The sequence below is a fragment of the Herpailurus yagouaroundi genome, unplaced genomic scaffold, assembly GCF_014898765.1.
Source record: "Herpailurus yagouaroundi ecotype Mexico unplaced genomic scaffold, PumYag 207, whole genome shotgun sequence".
Classification (NCBI taxonomy): Eukaryota; Metazoa; Chordata; class Mammalia; order Carnivora; family Felidae; genus Herpailurus; species Herpailurus yagouaroundi.
This window is the reverse complement of record NW_024412438.1, coordinates 1071730-1086455: the sequence shown is the minus strand read 5'-3', so window position 1 is coordinate 1086455 and position 14726 is coordinate 1071730. Positions and strand designations below refer to the sequence as shown.

Below are 14726 nucleotides of genomic sequence, written 5' to 3'. Positions count from 1 at the left end.
CACTGCACAGACAGAAAACTAGTCCGCATAGGTAAAAGGACCTCGCCCAAGGTCACACACTGGAACTGGAACCTCAGCTATCTGAACCTGTGTCCTCATATGCCAAACTCTCAAGTCTTGGTCATGAGTTATAAATGCATGAATCGACGCACACAGTAGAGCGAGAGGAATCTAATCATGATCAGTTACCTTTTGGAAATTACGGTCACGTAATTTCCATAGCTTGATCTACCACAGCGGGGCTAACGCGCGGTTCTGCAAATCAGCTTTAGCCCAGGCCAGGGAGAGAAAGGGCATTATCAAGTCAGCCGTCGCAAAGCAAATAAAATCTGGTGAGACGATTTGGATGTGGGAGGGGATTATTACATGTCTGGGATGATTAAAAAGAAGTTTGGGGCCAGCGGGAACCTCCGCCCAAGTGAGAACTGGCCCTCGAGCAGATACTGCAAGTTTAGGAAGGACACACTGGCCGACGTTTGTGACAGTTAGTGCTGAGTCCTGTTTATTTTGCGGCAATCTCCATCTACCGGGCCTGCGCGCTCCGGGGAAAATCCAAAACATAACAGAGTGGAAGGAGTAGGGCAGTCAGGCAAAACTCCCGTCAGATTCTAGCCCGGACACTTAGTGAGTCATCTAATCTTTGAGCCTCTTTGCTCATCTGTAAAACGGGAGTACGAATGCCAGCTCCAACTCCAACACCAAAGTGTTGCCGTGAAAATGAACCGAAGCCACATACGGCAGAAGAGAGATCCTGAATCAGTGAATCATGAAAAGCCACAACTTAGCCGTCACCACGTTGTAAAATCAGTTCATCGGTCGTCGTGGGGGAGGGGTGGATACGAGGAATCTAAACACGTATAATCTTTTATCTGAAAAACTTCTCAGGGATGATGCCTACCCTGGGTTTTCCTAGGAGGGAGACAGAAAGACGCACACCAAAGAATTATTTGTTCGACTTCGACGGGAGGTAAATTCCTTTACTTCTCACTTAGTGGTAAAGACCAGGAAAAGATCCAAAATGCTTAATTACAGGTTCTCTAGCACGCTCTTCCAGAGAATCCAAGGTCTATTCTTTAAGATTAAACACAAAATAATTGGAGAAACTAGAAAACGGACAGGCTGTTAAAATGATATAACAATATTACAGTTTTGTAAGAAAAGACTATTTCTAGGAGATGTGTGATGAATTTACGGTTCAGAAAAAATTATATATACAAATAAATAATAAAAATAATATGTATAGGGTGCCTGGCTGGCTCAGTTATTGAGGGTCTGACTTTTTCAGCTCAGGTCACGATCCCACGGTTGTGGGACTGAGCCCCACGTCAGGCTCTACACCGAGCATAGAGCCTGCTTAAGGTTCTCTCTCTCTCTGCCCCTTTTTCCCACTTGCACTCTCTCTCCTTCTTTCTCTAAAAATAAAAATAAAAATAAGGGGCGCCTGGGTGGCTCAGTCGGCTAAGCATTTGACTTTGGCTCAGGTCATGATCTCACGGTTAAGTTCAAGCTCTACATCCAGCTCTCTGCTGTCAGCACAGAGCCCACTTCGGATCCTCTGTCTCCCTCTCTGCCACTCCCCCGCTCTCTCTCAAAAATGAGCATTAATTTAAAAATAATAATAGTAATAATTTAAAAATAGTATGTGTAAATAAAGCAAATATAGCAAAACACTAATTGTTGAACTTCGATGGCAGGTTTGTGGGCCGTGTTTAAAGTGTTCATACTAAAGCACTGGGGAACAAATAAAAACACGAGGTTGCATTTAGAGACCGTCCCATGTGAAATTTTCCATCTTTTCCACCCACTGTACAGATGGTTGAGGCTGGGTGGTGGTGCAGAAAACTAACTGCAAGACGAGTTTTATCCAACTTTTGACACAATGTTATGTCACAGAGTCATTCAGCCAAATGGTGAGAAGTCAGTAACTAAGAGCTACGGTTTTAAGAGTCTTGTGTGGGGGCTGGGAGAATATGAGCCTTTCCAATGTACCTAATCCAGGAAATTTATCTAGAGATATTTAAGGACATTTTGAAGACAGTAAGGCAACTACTGAAGAAAATAAGCCATGTGGTCTGCTGGGTTTAGAACAGATTCTCTTAAGTACGGTGCCTCATACGCTAATAATTAGCGCTTATCTATAAATGGGTACATTGATCTTAAGGTACATTGATCATTAGAACAAAAAGAATTGTGTAGGAAATAAGGCAAAGTCCTATACGATTTTAAGGTGTTCTTAAAGGACTACTAAAGACACCAAAAAGACTGCAAGTGAAAAGAAGACAAGAAGAGATTTTATAAAACCAGGAAGAAAAATGAAAAAAATGAAAACCCTCAAGAGACAAAATAAAATCACTTCATGAATTTATAAATGGTTTGCAGCCTACGAGCTGCAAAACAGCCTCTACATCTTTTGAGAAATGCCCACAGTTCTTTGGGAGAGAATGTCCCCCCAGGGCAGGTTCCGCACTTGAAGCTCTGTCCAAAGATCCCAGGAGAACTCCACCGACTTCTAAGAATATCGGACACTCTGAGAATGTTAAGGGAATGATCTAAGACATGGAAAACGTTTAAAGTCTTAGATTAGAGGCAACTGTCGAGGTTTCACAGTGGAAGACTGACCTATTTATGATGTGAACATCCGTGTGATGGGAGTGTTGCTCAGCAACTTCAATGTAAGTACAGAGTAAGCCGCGACAAAAACAGAATATTAAAACAAATTGGGAAGTTAATAAGTGAATATACTTATGACAATCTAAAAAGTAGTCTGGAATACCAAAAAGACAATTATATTGGGATACCAGAATTCCATGTTTCCCACCCCTTTCCCACCCAGTTCTACCAAAAAAAAAAAAAAGTGTTTTTTTTTACATTTATTTTCATTTTTGAGAAACAGACTGAGACAAAGCGTGAGCAGGGGAGGGGCAGAGAGAGGAGGAGACACAATCTGAAGCAGGCTCCAGGCTCTGAGCAAGCAGTCAGCACAGAGCCTGATGCGGGGCTCAAACCCACAAACTGTGAGATCATGACCTGAGCCGAAGTCGGAAGCTCAACCGACTGAGCCACCCGGGTGCCTCTCTACCAAAAAAAAATTTAATTATTATTACAAAAGAATGAAAAAAAAAAAAAGGATAAAAAAGTCATGGCTGGAAGGCAACTGATGAACAATCACATACGAAGAGTACTCAAGGTAAGACCTAACATGGGATATGAGACTAGATGCTCTAAGAACGGTCACCATCTCCAACAATTAATGGTCTCTGCTATTTTCACTGAACAACAACCCGTGCAAAACCACCCATTCTTTCCCTCCTTCTAATGGCAGGTCCCAAAACACATCCATCAAAGAAGTGCTCCCAGTAACAGCATTCTTGTTTATGACCAGCCTGCAGACATTACTCTCAAAGTCTCTTTTTGGCCGGAACTGATATGAAATATACCACTTCTCTAAAGTTGTGCCTGTGTGTGTGTGTGTTTTACTATGAAAGAACAATGTCACTTAATTACTCACCTTTTAAAACCACAAAAGCAAACTCCTACATTTTAGCTTCTTAGGGAGTCCCCAACCTAGATGGGGACTAAAAAAAAATTTTAGGTTGCTTGTTTGAAACTCAGAAAACATTTTTTCCTAGAAATATGATAGTAATAAGGGAAATGGTCTGCCCAGCAAAGCCTCAGGTCCACAGTCTCTCCCTCAATTTCCTGGTCTGAAGACTAATGATGCTTCTTAATGCTTTCCAGAGCCTCCCACACAGGTCTCCATTTCCATCATAGAATTTTCTTCAGAGGGGTATTTTTAAGCTGGAAAACACTTTACTAACAATGTAATTTTTTTATCACTTAAAATCTACTACTTTGCATTTTCGCAACACAGATGACACAAGATTCACTTAAATTCCAGACGAAAAATATTTTTAAGCAATCAGAAAATTAGGGGCGCCGGGGGGGCTCAGTCAGGTTAAGTGTCCAACTTCGGCTCAGGTCATGATCTCACGGTTCATGGGTTCGAGCCCCAAGTAGGGCTCTGTGCTGACAGCTCAGAGCCTGGAGCCTGCTTCGGATTCTGTGTCTCCCTCTCTCTCTGCCCCTCCCCTGCTAGCGTTCTGTCTCTCTGTCTCTCAGAAATAAATAAACATTAAAAAAAAAAAAAAATGAAAACTAGAAAAAAAAGCAATCAGAAAATTAAAAACAAAGGGGTATAAAAGAACACTAAAATGTCCTTAATAGTTTGTGGACGTCAAACATCAAAAGCAAGATGCTATTTTAAAATAATGTAATGACTTCAGTTTAAAGATGGGTGAATTTTAATTTAATCCTTTCTGCATAAAACCAAATGGTAGTGAAATACCATGAGACTAAGTGCTGAAAAAGTAAGTAATGAAACAGACATGTGAAACATGATTACAGTTTAAATTCTTTGGGCTCTTTTCTAAGCCCCCACTTTTAACACAGAATGAACTTTCCCAACCTAAGCACAAGAGTTAATCTTTACCACTTTACATCTAAAAGCTGTACTTTAGGGGCGCCTGGGTGGCTTGGTCGGTTAAGCGTCCGACTTCGGCTCAGGTCATGATCTCACGGTCCGTGAGTTCGAGCCCCACGTCGGGCTCTGTGCTGACCGCTCGGAGACTGGAGCCTGTTTCGGATTCTGTGTCTTCCTCTCTCTCTGCCCCTCCCCTGTTCATGCTCTGTCTCTCTGTCTCAAAAATAAATAAACGTTAAAAAAAAAAATTTAATAATAAAAGCTGTACTTTAGGAACATTCCGTGAGTTTTCACAGCGATTGGGAAAGCTTTCAAAAGAAAAAGTGGGGGGTTGAAAAGGAAAGACAGCTTTAGACTCTGCAGCATAGTGTAGCTGGTACGAATACTGGGTTAGACCCCAGGACTGACTACATTCCTCTATTTTTCTTCAAAAACCTTTTGGCATCTGATAGTTTCATCAGCCTTTCGGTGTCGAAACAAGTAACCTTTCCTCCCCATCGTGGTCCCGATGAATGAGGCCTAAGATTTCCTAGAGGCGGACCTCCATTATTGAGTCCCCTTTATATACAAGGCAACCATTCGTTTTAATCTCCCCTGGGGCCGGGATTCATGCTCCCAACTGAACTTTCACCAGCGTGCACAGGATGTTCAAAAAATGTCTCCAAAGCTCTCTTGTGGCCCATTCGGCACCATCAGAATGTACTAGAAGTGGCCGAAAAACGGGAGCACGAATTAGTCGTATTTGATTCTCTCCGCCAGGGGTTCCTGCTTGTAATGGGAAATAATTTGAATTAGGATGGAACAGTTGATAAGAAGGAAGAACAAACCAGCTAACCAGATAAACAGAAAGGTGTTCTTTCCCTGAAACTCCAGGAGGTACGCAGGAGCCAGCCAGAGGGCCTGCCCGATGAACCACAGCATCAGGAGAACCACGGCGCGTTTCCACGGCATCCTCACCAGCGGCATCACCAGGGGCAGCAGGCAGAGGTACCAAAGAAAGTACTGGGAGGTGCAGACTTTGTTAAAAGTCACGAAGATGGCCGTGTGCAGGAAACAGCAGAAGACGAGGTCCCTGTAGTAGGCGAACGACACGGCCGACAGCAGGAGGAACTGCGGCAGGAAGGCGGCGAGGCCCAGGGAGAAGCTCCACGGGCTCTCCGCGGTCAAGTACAGCATGTAGAAGTAGGGCGAGAAGTTGTGCCGGATGTCCCGCCTCGTCAGGTGGTACAGGTAGGTGTGCTCCAGAAACTCCCAGCCGTATTTCTGGTAGAAGCCGAAGCTCAGGGCGAAAAACGTGAGCCCGGCGACGGCGACGAAGAGCAGCACGGCCCGACTGCACAGCCTCTTGAGGAATTCGTACAGGCGGGCCTGGAAGGGGCAGCGGGGCCGGCCGGGGTCACCGGGGTGGCCGCCGCGCTCCGGGAGCAAGTGCAGGGCGATGGGCAGGATGTAGGTCACCGGGTACATCTTCATGTGCACGGCGAGGCCGTACGACACCGCGGCGCACGCCACCTGCCTCCTCGCGAGCAGGTACAGCGTCGCCAGCACCAGCGCCGCCACCATCGAGTCGGCGTTGCCGCGGCTGGACACCGCCATGGGCAGCGGGTTAAGGAGCCAGAAGACACAGTAGCCGCAAGCCCGGCGCCGGCCCAGCCCCTTGAAGAGCAGCAGGCGGTAGAGGAGGAAGGCGGTGAGCAGGTCGCAGCTGATGAACAGAAACTTCCCGAAGAGCTCGCACAGGTACACGTTGGGCGTGAGCAGCCAGCCCAGCAGCGGGGTGTAGCGGTACGTGGCCCGCAGGTACGGGGAGCGCCCCTCGGTGACGAAGCGCGCGGCGTCCGTGAACACCCGGTAGTCGACGTCCGTGTACCGCACGAGCAGCGTCCGGTCCTGGAAGACGCCGTAGAAAACCAGGGCCACCCGGGCGAGGAAGGCCACCCCGAAGACGCCGGCGGGCGGCACCCGCAGGCCCAGGAACCACTCTCCCCAGGGCTTGGTGGGGGCCATGACCGCGCGGCGCCTCAGCCGCTCAGCCCCAGCGCCGAGCTGCCTTCGAACGCCCGCCCTTCGCTCGCGGGCGCATCTCCCACCCGCCGGCCGCCAACCGAAACCTCGGCCGGGCGGTCGCTTCCGGCAGGAGGCCCCGCCCCCGCCCCTCTTCCTGTCGGAGGCGCCGCGCCGCGCTCTCAGTGGCCCGGCCGAGCGTGCCTTCCTCTGGATTGGCTGTGTCGCTGCCGCGCCTTCCCTCGGCGGGGGCGGGACTTCCGGTCCTTGAGGGAGGCGCGGTGCCCTGGCTCCCGGAGGGCGGCCGGCGTGGTCCCGGAGTCGCGGCGGCTTAGCGCTGCTCGTGCCGCCTGTTCCCCCGCCGCATCTCCGGTCAGCGGAGACGGAGCCTGGGACGGGACGAACTTCGGGCCGCGTCCCCCGGGCCGGAGACCCGCGGATGAAGGGAAGATGACCCGCGATCGCTTGCCGGGCGTCCCTCCGCCAGCCCGCCGGGAACCGGGGCGTGTGGGCCGGGCCCAGCGTGCGTGCCCCGTGAGTACTCGGGAAGCGCCTGTATGTTGAAACTATGCCTCGTGTGCCCGGACTGGAACCGAACTGGACGGCTGCTGTTTTGTCCGGCAGCCCTGGGTGGGAGGGAGCGGGGAAGGTGTCCCCGGGTCTCGCCGCTGCGGAGTTGGCCCTTCCTTGTGTCAAGGTGGCCTTCCCGTCCCCAGCCAGCAATTCGACCCTCCCGGCCTTAAAAAGCACGTCCTGGCTCTCAGATTATGGTTTCATCCGCAGTGTGATGTAGTTGCCTCCTCTCCGCCGGGGGTGGACGGACTGGGGTGCAGGGGCCTCTAAGCTCTAGGTCGTTCCCGCACGAGACCCTGCCTGCTACCTAAGCCCTGGCCGGTGCCTGCCATCCCGGTGCTCCGGGCCTCTCTTATGGAATGACCAGTCTCTGTTACAGCATTTGTCGCGCTGCCTTGTGATACCCGATTTTTTGTACGTCCCGCTTCCCTCGTTTTCCGTCGGGACGCCTTGAGTTCTTTGAGAACAGAGACTGTCTTGTTCTTTTTCTGTGCCTCAGCGCCTAACACATTAGCAGGCTCGTAGTAGGCATTCTGTACAAGTTGAATTGATTTTGGACGTTCCTCTTTTTTTTTTTTTTTTTAATCTAAAATTTTTATTTTTCTAGCCGTCGTCACACCCGCTACCCGCAGTGGGGTTACCAAAACCAACCCCTCTCCACTCTCCAGTGCCCTGGTTTAGAGGGCTGCTTATAGGGTTATAGTTAGCCCACTGCTGGCTGCCCGTCGCCCCATCACGTCTCCTTGGCAGGACAAAGCCAGGTGTGGCCCTCTGCTGTCTCTCTCCTTCCCAGCCTGCCTCCTGTTCAGCTAAGAGTTCTCTGTTTGTCTCAAGTGTCCTTAGAGCAGGGTGTGCGGGCACAGGGCCTGGAAGCCCCCGCAGGGAGCAACGGCAGGACACAGGCCACTCCTAGCAGCCGGGGGTTCACAACACACTTGCCCAGACTTCCAGAAAGCCCTACCCCCAGACGGACCTACAGAATGAGCACTTCCACGAGGGGAAGACCCTCTTCCTGGTCAGTCCCGTTGTGCCAGAGGCCGGTCACATGCTCATCTCTATGCACATCTCCTGTAACCCTCATGACAAGTCTCCTTTTATGGACAAAGAACCTGAAAACCAAAGCGGTTGGTGCCTTGCTCGGCGTTCCCAGCTAGAAGCCCAAAGGTAGGTCTCCCTGCCACGTGCACATAAGAACTGCCTCCGCGGCAGCTGTGGGGCACGTGGGGCTACAGACCGTGCTTAGTGCTCACTGTTGTGAGCACTGAGCGTGGAAACAGCCATTTCCTCTTTGCCCCAACGTCATAGGTGCAGCAGAACAGCAGGTCCGGCACCTGCAGTGCAATCTGGATCGTCCTCTGACCAGAGTCCCTCTAGGGCGGCATCCTCGGCGGACTCCCTACTCCCAGCCCTTTTCTCTCTCTGATGTCCTTCACCTGTCTCAGCTTCTGCCCCCTTCCTCCCCGTCCCCTCCCCTCCCCCGACCGTGCTCCCCTGAATTTCTCACCAAGGACTCCAGCCCATTAGCTCTTTCCCTTCTTGGACACTCACTGCACTTAGTCTGCAGAACCACCGGATGTCCTCATGTATTTCAGGTTCTATTCGTAACCTTTCAACGAGATTGTTGGGTTTCTGAGGTTAGGGACGATATCTTATCCTTAGTTTCTTTTCAGTCACTCATAATTGACTGCCGTGTTAGGCACATTAGAAATGTCGGGCAGATATTGACTTCCAGGTTTTACAGAGTAGGTGAGGCCATTCAGCCTCAGCGTGCAGCTCCCAGGACTGCTCTCCCTTGCCCCGTTCATCCATCACGCAATTTACATTTATCCTGTGGATGAACCGTATTAATCGTATTAACACTCCATGTTTATATCCCGATACCTTTTTCTCCTTTTGTGTGCCTCGGTGTAATGACGTGCCTTATGTGGATAGTTCCTTTTAACTGTCGTTTTGGTACCGTGGCTGCGTCTGTAATGACAGCGCATCACCCTGCTGGTGATGGTGGTGACGATGACTTCAAACAGCCGGCTTTGTTGAGGCCTTGTTTGCAGTGTGTCAGGCATCGTGCTCGACACTTACCACGCAAGGTGGATACCCTGCCTTCCCAAATGAAGAAAGCAGGACTTAACGGAGGTCAAGTAATTTTTTCCTAAGTCACATCATGACCTAAAGGCAGAGCTGGAAAGCAAAAGCAATTCTATCTGGCTCAGATCTTTTTTTTTTTTAATGTTTATTGATTCTTGAGAGAGAGAGAGATTGAGCAGGGACGGGCGGAGCCAGAGAGGGACACAGAATCCGAAGCAGGCTCCAGGCTCTGCACTGTCAGCACAGAGCCCGATGTGGGGCTCCAACTCCTGAGCCGTGAGATCATGACCTGAGCCAAAGTCGGACGCTTCACCGACTGAGCCACCCAGGCTCCCCTGGCTCAGATCATTTCTGACTACCGTGTGGCTAACCTGCAAATAGAATGTTGCTGGTGCACTCTGATCTCCCTCTCTGCCTCCTCTCATTGATCTCTTGTTTGCATCGTTCTCATATTTACTCTCACTGTGATCCTTGCTCTGATGATTCTTCTCATCTGCCAGTGGTACCTAAGTGAGGCTTAGTCCCAGAAAGTTAGGGGAGGAGGATGTCTGAGGATTAACTAAGGGTGCCTCTGGCGCAGTTGGTTTAGTAGTGTGGCAGAAAGGCCCCAACCATCTGACCCTCTACAGCTTATTTATTAACAGGTGGGAGGCACCATATTGGACAGATAAGGAAACAAGAAACAGCTAACCAAAAGAAACTCAGCTTGGAGTACTGCAGTCAAAGGGCCGAGATACAGACAGTAGTTGAGGGACTAAAGAAGGGACTGGAGTTCAGGCAAATAGATTGGACGGGGAGGTCCAGCTTCTGTTCCTTGCTTCTAGGTGGAACAGAACCACAGGCTTGAAGGGGCCCGTACCGAGCTTTTGGCATTGGGCTTAGGGATTCTATTTCTCACCTCCTCCCGGAAGAGCTACCATTTTTTTCAAAGCTCACGTGTGGATTACCTCTCGAGCAATTACTTAACACTTCCCCCTTTCACTGTCTGCCTCTAGGCTCTCACCCTTTTAGAGCCCACGGCTAGGGAAAGCATGCAAGTGCGTAGCTTGTCCCTAGCTAGCCTCCTCCGCCGGTGCCTTGACCTTGGTCATCATACTGTCTTGCCCGCATTACCTTTCCAGTCTACTCTCCATCTTTTCTGCCCTGTTCTGGGCAGCGTCATGCGGCCTTCCCTGCCCTCTGGCTCCCCCATCAGAATAGGCCGGTGGGGGGGGGGGGGGGGCACTAGCAGATCTTTGGCAGTGGCTGAGTTCGGCTGCCCGAGACCCTGACTTCCACTGGAGCTACTCCAGCCCCCTCCCTTTGGCTCCAACTCTCACCAGGTTCCAGTAACCTTCCGGGCAGGTTTAAGACTGCTAAAGGCTTCCTGCTGTCGGGAGTCCCTGGGTGCCTCACCAGCCCTTGTTGGTTTATTAGCCCTGCCCACACCTTTGTAAAAATCCCTTCACTGAGTCCTCTCCATATTAGCCCTTGGAGTGCACCATCTGGTTTCTGCTGGAATACTGATCGATTCAGTCACTCTTTTTCATGGATCTTGCTTATATTTCCTGCTTTGTCATTTCTTTTTGATCGATTCCTAATTCTTTTCAGGCTCAGCATCCTGTACCTTAGTCCAGACCTCCAACAACTCCACTTAATCATACGTCCTGACCACCTACACTACATGAGGGTCTGTGGTGCTTACCTTCCTGGCCCCCCCCCCGCCCCTTCCCCCAGGCTTTTGTAGGTCTTTTAACTGGTTTAGTGTCTCCTGTCTCTCAATTCTGCTGCTAGGCTGATAGCCATAAACAGCACTTTAATTAGATCCTTTCCTTCCTCAAACATTTTCAATGGCTCCCAACCGCCTACAGAAAAAAATCATGAGCCATTTAACGTGCCATTCGGTCCCTCCATTACCCTACCTTTGCCATCTATTCACCTATAAAGCCCTCTGTTGCGGCTTTATTACCCATCCCTTACTTAAGCCTTGTGCTTTCTTCCTCCCATGCTTTTGCTCGTGCTATGCCATCTACAAAGGGCCGAATTTCTTTTCACTTACTTAACTACTGTTGGTCCTTGGTTGCCGGATTCCAACCTCTACTCCTATGTCAACTCTCCCTAGACCTTAACTAGTGGAAATGATCTCTCGCGGCAGAATAGTAGAGTTTAGTGTCTGTTCTATTTTTTGTTTGTAATCAGTTAATTGCGTCTTGCCTTAGGAGATCTGCTACCTAAGTCTTCTGGGGGCGTTTAACAGACGTATGAGCTCCACTGCATACTAGCGGTGTGAACTCCAGGCAAGTTCCTTCCCTCCCTCTTCCCTTCTTCTTGAGTATCATACATGCAGGTCCTGGGCTAAGTGCCAGCCGTGCCCGTGACCAAACCCTGACATGAGTCCCATTCACATGGTACTTAAAGTCTGGTGAGCAAGACCGACATCAGTGAGATCCAGTCACAAGTGAAGTGGCCACTCTGATAAGTGCTATGAAAGGGGGGTATGTGGCGAAGCCATAGCTTTTTTTTTTTTTTTTTTTTTTAGTGTTTACTTATTTCTGAGACAGAGAGCATGAGCAAGGGAGGGGCGGAGAGAGAGAGGGAGACACCGAATCCGAAGCAGGCTCCAGGCCCCGAGCTGTCCGCACAGAGCCCCACGCGGGCCTCGAACTCACACACCGCGAGATCGTGACCTGAGCCGAAGTCGGACGCTCAACCGACTGAGCCACCCGGGCGCCCCAAGCCATGGCTTTTAACAGGCGTTTTGGTCTGAGAAGGGCGTCGTAAGAGTTAGCAAGGCTTGGGGTCGGCGGACAGGAGGGAGTTGCGCAGGAGAGCAGAGCAAAGCCCAGTGAGGCCGTCCATCCCTCATGGCCGGTGTCATGTCTTCTATCCCTGTTCCTCGAATGGTACTCTTACCATCCACATAAGAGGAACTCAGCATTTGCTGATGTTTCTTGAACGTTCCATCAAATGTGTTCTAGCCAGACCTCGTAGATTGTTATCATCCCTTGCCTGGTGCTTGTCCCTGTGAAGTATTGTTGTCCCCCAAGGTCTCACTCTCTAGCACGTGTTGTGAATGGCATACCTGGTCCTTAGCAGATGCTACCTGCCATTGGCCTCGGTGCCCGTGACTTGTTGCTCTGTCTTGTTTTCCACACAAGTGTTGGAACTAAACTAGTGTTGCCGAAATGTCGTGGGTAAAACATCTGTTGACGATGATACGAGACCCGTATTCTCCCTCCTCCTCCCTCTGTCCTTCCATTTCTAGGGAACAGGAGTCAGTGACTCCGGGATGTGTTACTTCTTGTCAGAGACGGTTCGGGACCGGGGGCCGACAACCAGATCTCTTTCGGGTGAGTGCTGGGTAAGCGTAGAAGAGAAACCCATTTCTCTGAATGTCGGGGCAAGATGCCCACAGTTAAGTGAACGGGCTTGGAGAGCCTCGAGGATGTGTGAGGAGTGCGTGCACACGGTAGCATGGAAGGGAAATCGGGCGCGTGAATCACCGGCTGGAAGGGCACAGTGCCCGGGACCCAAAGCACCTGGGCTTTCCCAGATTGAGCTGAGCCAATATCCAGATTTCTGGGTCTTTAAAAAAAAAACCAAAGTCGAGTGTGAAAGGGATTTGCTAAACTAAAGGCCCCCAAGGTTGATGAAGGCGGCTCCCGGAAGGAGGGAGGGAAGTGGGAAAGGGGAGGGGCCTGGCCACATGCTCCCTTCTTCCCTCCCCGCCTCACTCCACCCTCCCTTCCCTCAGGCCTGTGAGTTTGGCCCGTACTAGGATTGGCTTTGACTTAGAGCAGAGATTCGTCCCATTTTGTTTAGCAGCATGTTGTGAACAGACTAAAATAAAATAAGCCAAAGAAGCTCACGTCTTTTTTAACCAGGTAAAAAGAGCTGGTTTCGTCTGAACGCGGGGAACGGAAAAGCCGTCCCTGGACACGTGTGCTTCGGCAGAACCGGCCGATCCGAAGCCCACGGGCCGTGCGGACGCTACAGCCCGGGCGGTGGGTTTTCTTACAGACACTAGGTTAACCGGCACGGGGAGGACCCGGTAGCAGCCGAGGGGAGGGGGCAGCGTCCCCGACTTGCAGCAGCGGTGTGAGAACTGCCTGCCCCTCCCTGCTGGGGCCTCACAGAGAAATCTTTGCACGGTCTTCTTAGCTGGCAGGGGTGGGCCGTGGCTAACGAGGTGAAGCACAGAGTCAGGATTTCAGAAGCCTCCCGTGGGACTGCACCCTCCCCTGGGGCGGGTGGCCCCACTCCCCCTTTTCACCCCACCCTCCCCGGTGCCCGGTGCCGGTAGTAGGACTCCCGGCATAGACAGTGTCGGGGCCGGATGCAGCCCGGGCGAGGGCTGGGGCTCTGCCTCGGGGCTCGTCCGCAGCCCAACACCTGTGCAGTCCTGGCGTTTGGAGTCTAGGGTGGAGACGTCCCCATCCATGCCTCCCACCCCCCCGGGGGGGTCAGCTTCTGGTGTGACAGCCCCCCCACCCCGCCCGCACGCCACGGGGCTGGGGCTGCAGTCCTCCCCCCCAACCCCTGTAGAAGAAGGAAATACAGCGGACTTCAAGACCAGGAAACAGAAGGTGCTTTTTATTTTAAAACCAAAAAAAAAAAAAGTGCTACAGTGACAGGACACTGCTGGGGCGGAGCGCGCAGCGTAAGTGGACTCTAGATGCCCGTGGCCCAAGCGTCCTCCCCCCGTGTCCTCCTGTCCCCCTCCTCCCGGGCCTCAGCACGCAGGGGTTGTCAGCAGCCTCATGGGCGTCTGAAGAGTGGCTTCCACGCCTCCCTCTCCCGTCCTCAAACCTGAAAGCCTCATCAGCTGTCTCCGCACGGAGACCAGGATCACTGGGCAGAAGTCTGGAAATCTGGGGGGCCCTCCCCCCGAACCAGAGCAACAGAACTGCCCCCGTGCTAAGATCTCCTTTCTGTACATTCAGTATATTTGGTCCTATAAACATCTATATACATACATCTGTCTACATATATATATTATCTCTGTCGCTTTCTCCTTAGGTAAACCTTCCATTTGTACCATGTGCTACTTCCCAAGCCTCCGCCTACGACTCTTCCGCTCGTCCAAGGGAGACTCCGGCTTCGTGGTTTCACCAGGTCCCTCAGCACCACCCTCTGTCTTTGTCACACCCTGAGTACCCTCCCTGTCGCTTGTTTGCCCGTCTGGAATCTCCCGGTTAACGTGGGTGCCCAGTGCTCTCCTGACATCCCAAGTCCATGGTTGCTGTGGTCAGGGGACCCACTGCTCACCAGACGTGGCTGCTTATAAAGCTTGTCCGACAGCCGGAGAAAGGATTTCAGCTCCGAGGAAGAGGGGGTGATACGAAGAGCCGGTTAGGGTAGGGGGGAAGCGTTGTCCTCCAGGGAGGCTCATGGCTGAGGAAGCCAGGTTGTGTTAAAAGGACAGTATGATTTAAAGTGCAGCTTAGAGCAAAGTCTGGGGTCTGGGAGGAGAATCAAAAAGGTTAAGGCAGAACATGTCCTTATTTTGTTATGCAAGAATCTGAGTCTGGGGGCCTAGAATAGACAGCGGGGCACTCGGGAGAGAGGATTTCCCTCAGGAGGGACACAGCCGTGCACAGAAGAA

The 14726-nt window shown here is 51.2% G+C and overlaps 1 protein-coding gene and 1 non-coding gene across 2 annotated transcripts; both read right to left on the bottom strand.

The window, feature by feature from the left end:
• Positions 1–4748: 4748 nt before the first annotated feature.
• Positions 4749–6601, bottom strand: PIGM (phosphatidylinositol glycan anchor biosynthesis class M). The gene has a single exon (XM_040452462.1). The coding sequence runs from the start codon at positions 6485–6487 to the stop codon at positions 5213–5215; it is 1275 nt and encodes a 424-aa protein (XP_040308396.1). The 5' UTR covers positions 6488–6601; the 3' UTR covers positions 4749–5212.
• Positions 6602–8273: 1672 nt separating this feature from the next.
• Positions 8274–8400, bottom strand: LOC121015715 (small nucleolar RNA SNORA43). Its single transcript, XR_005783938.1, has one exon. It is a non-coding gene; the product is annotated as a small nucleolar RNA SNORA43 (small nucleolar RNA).
• Between the last annotated feature and the right edge of the window lie 6326 nt (positions 8401–14726).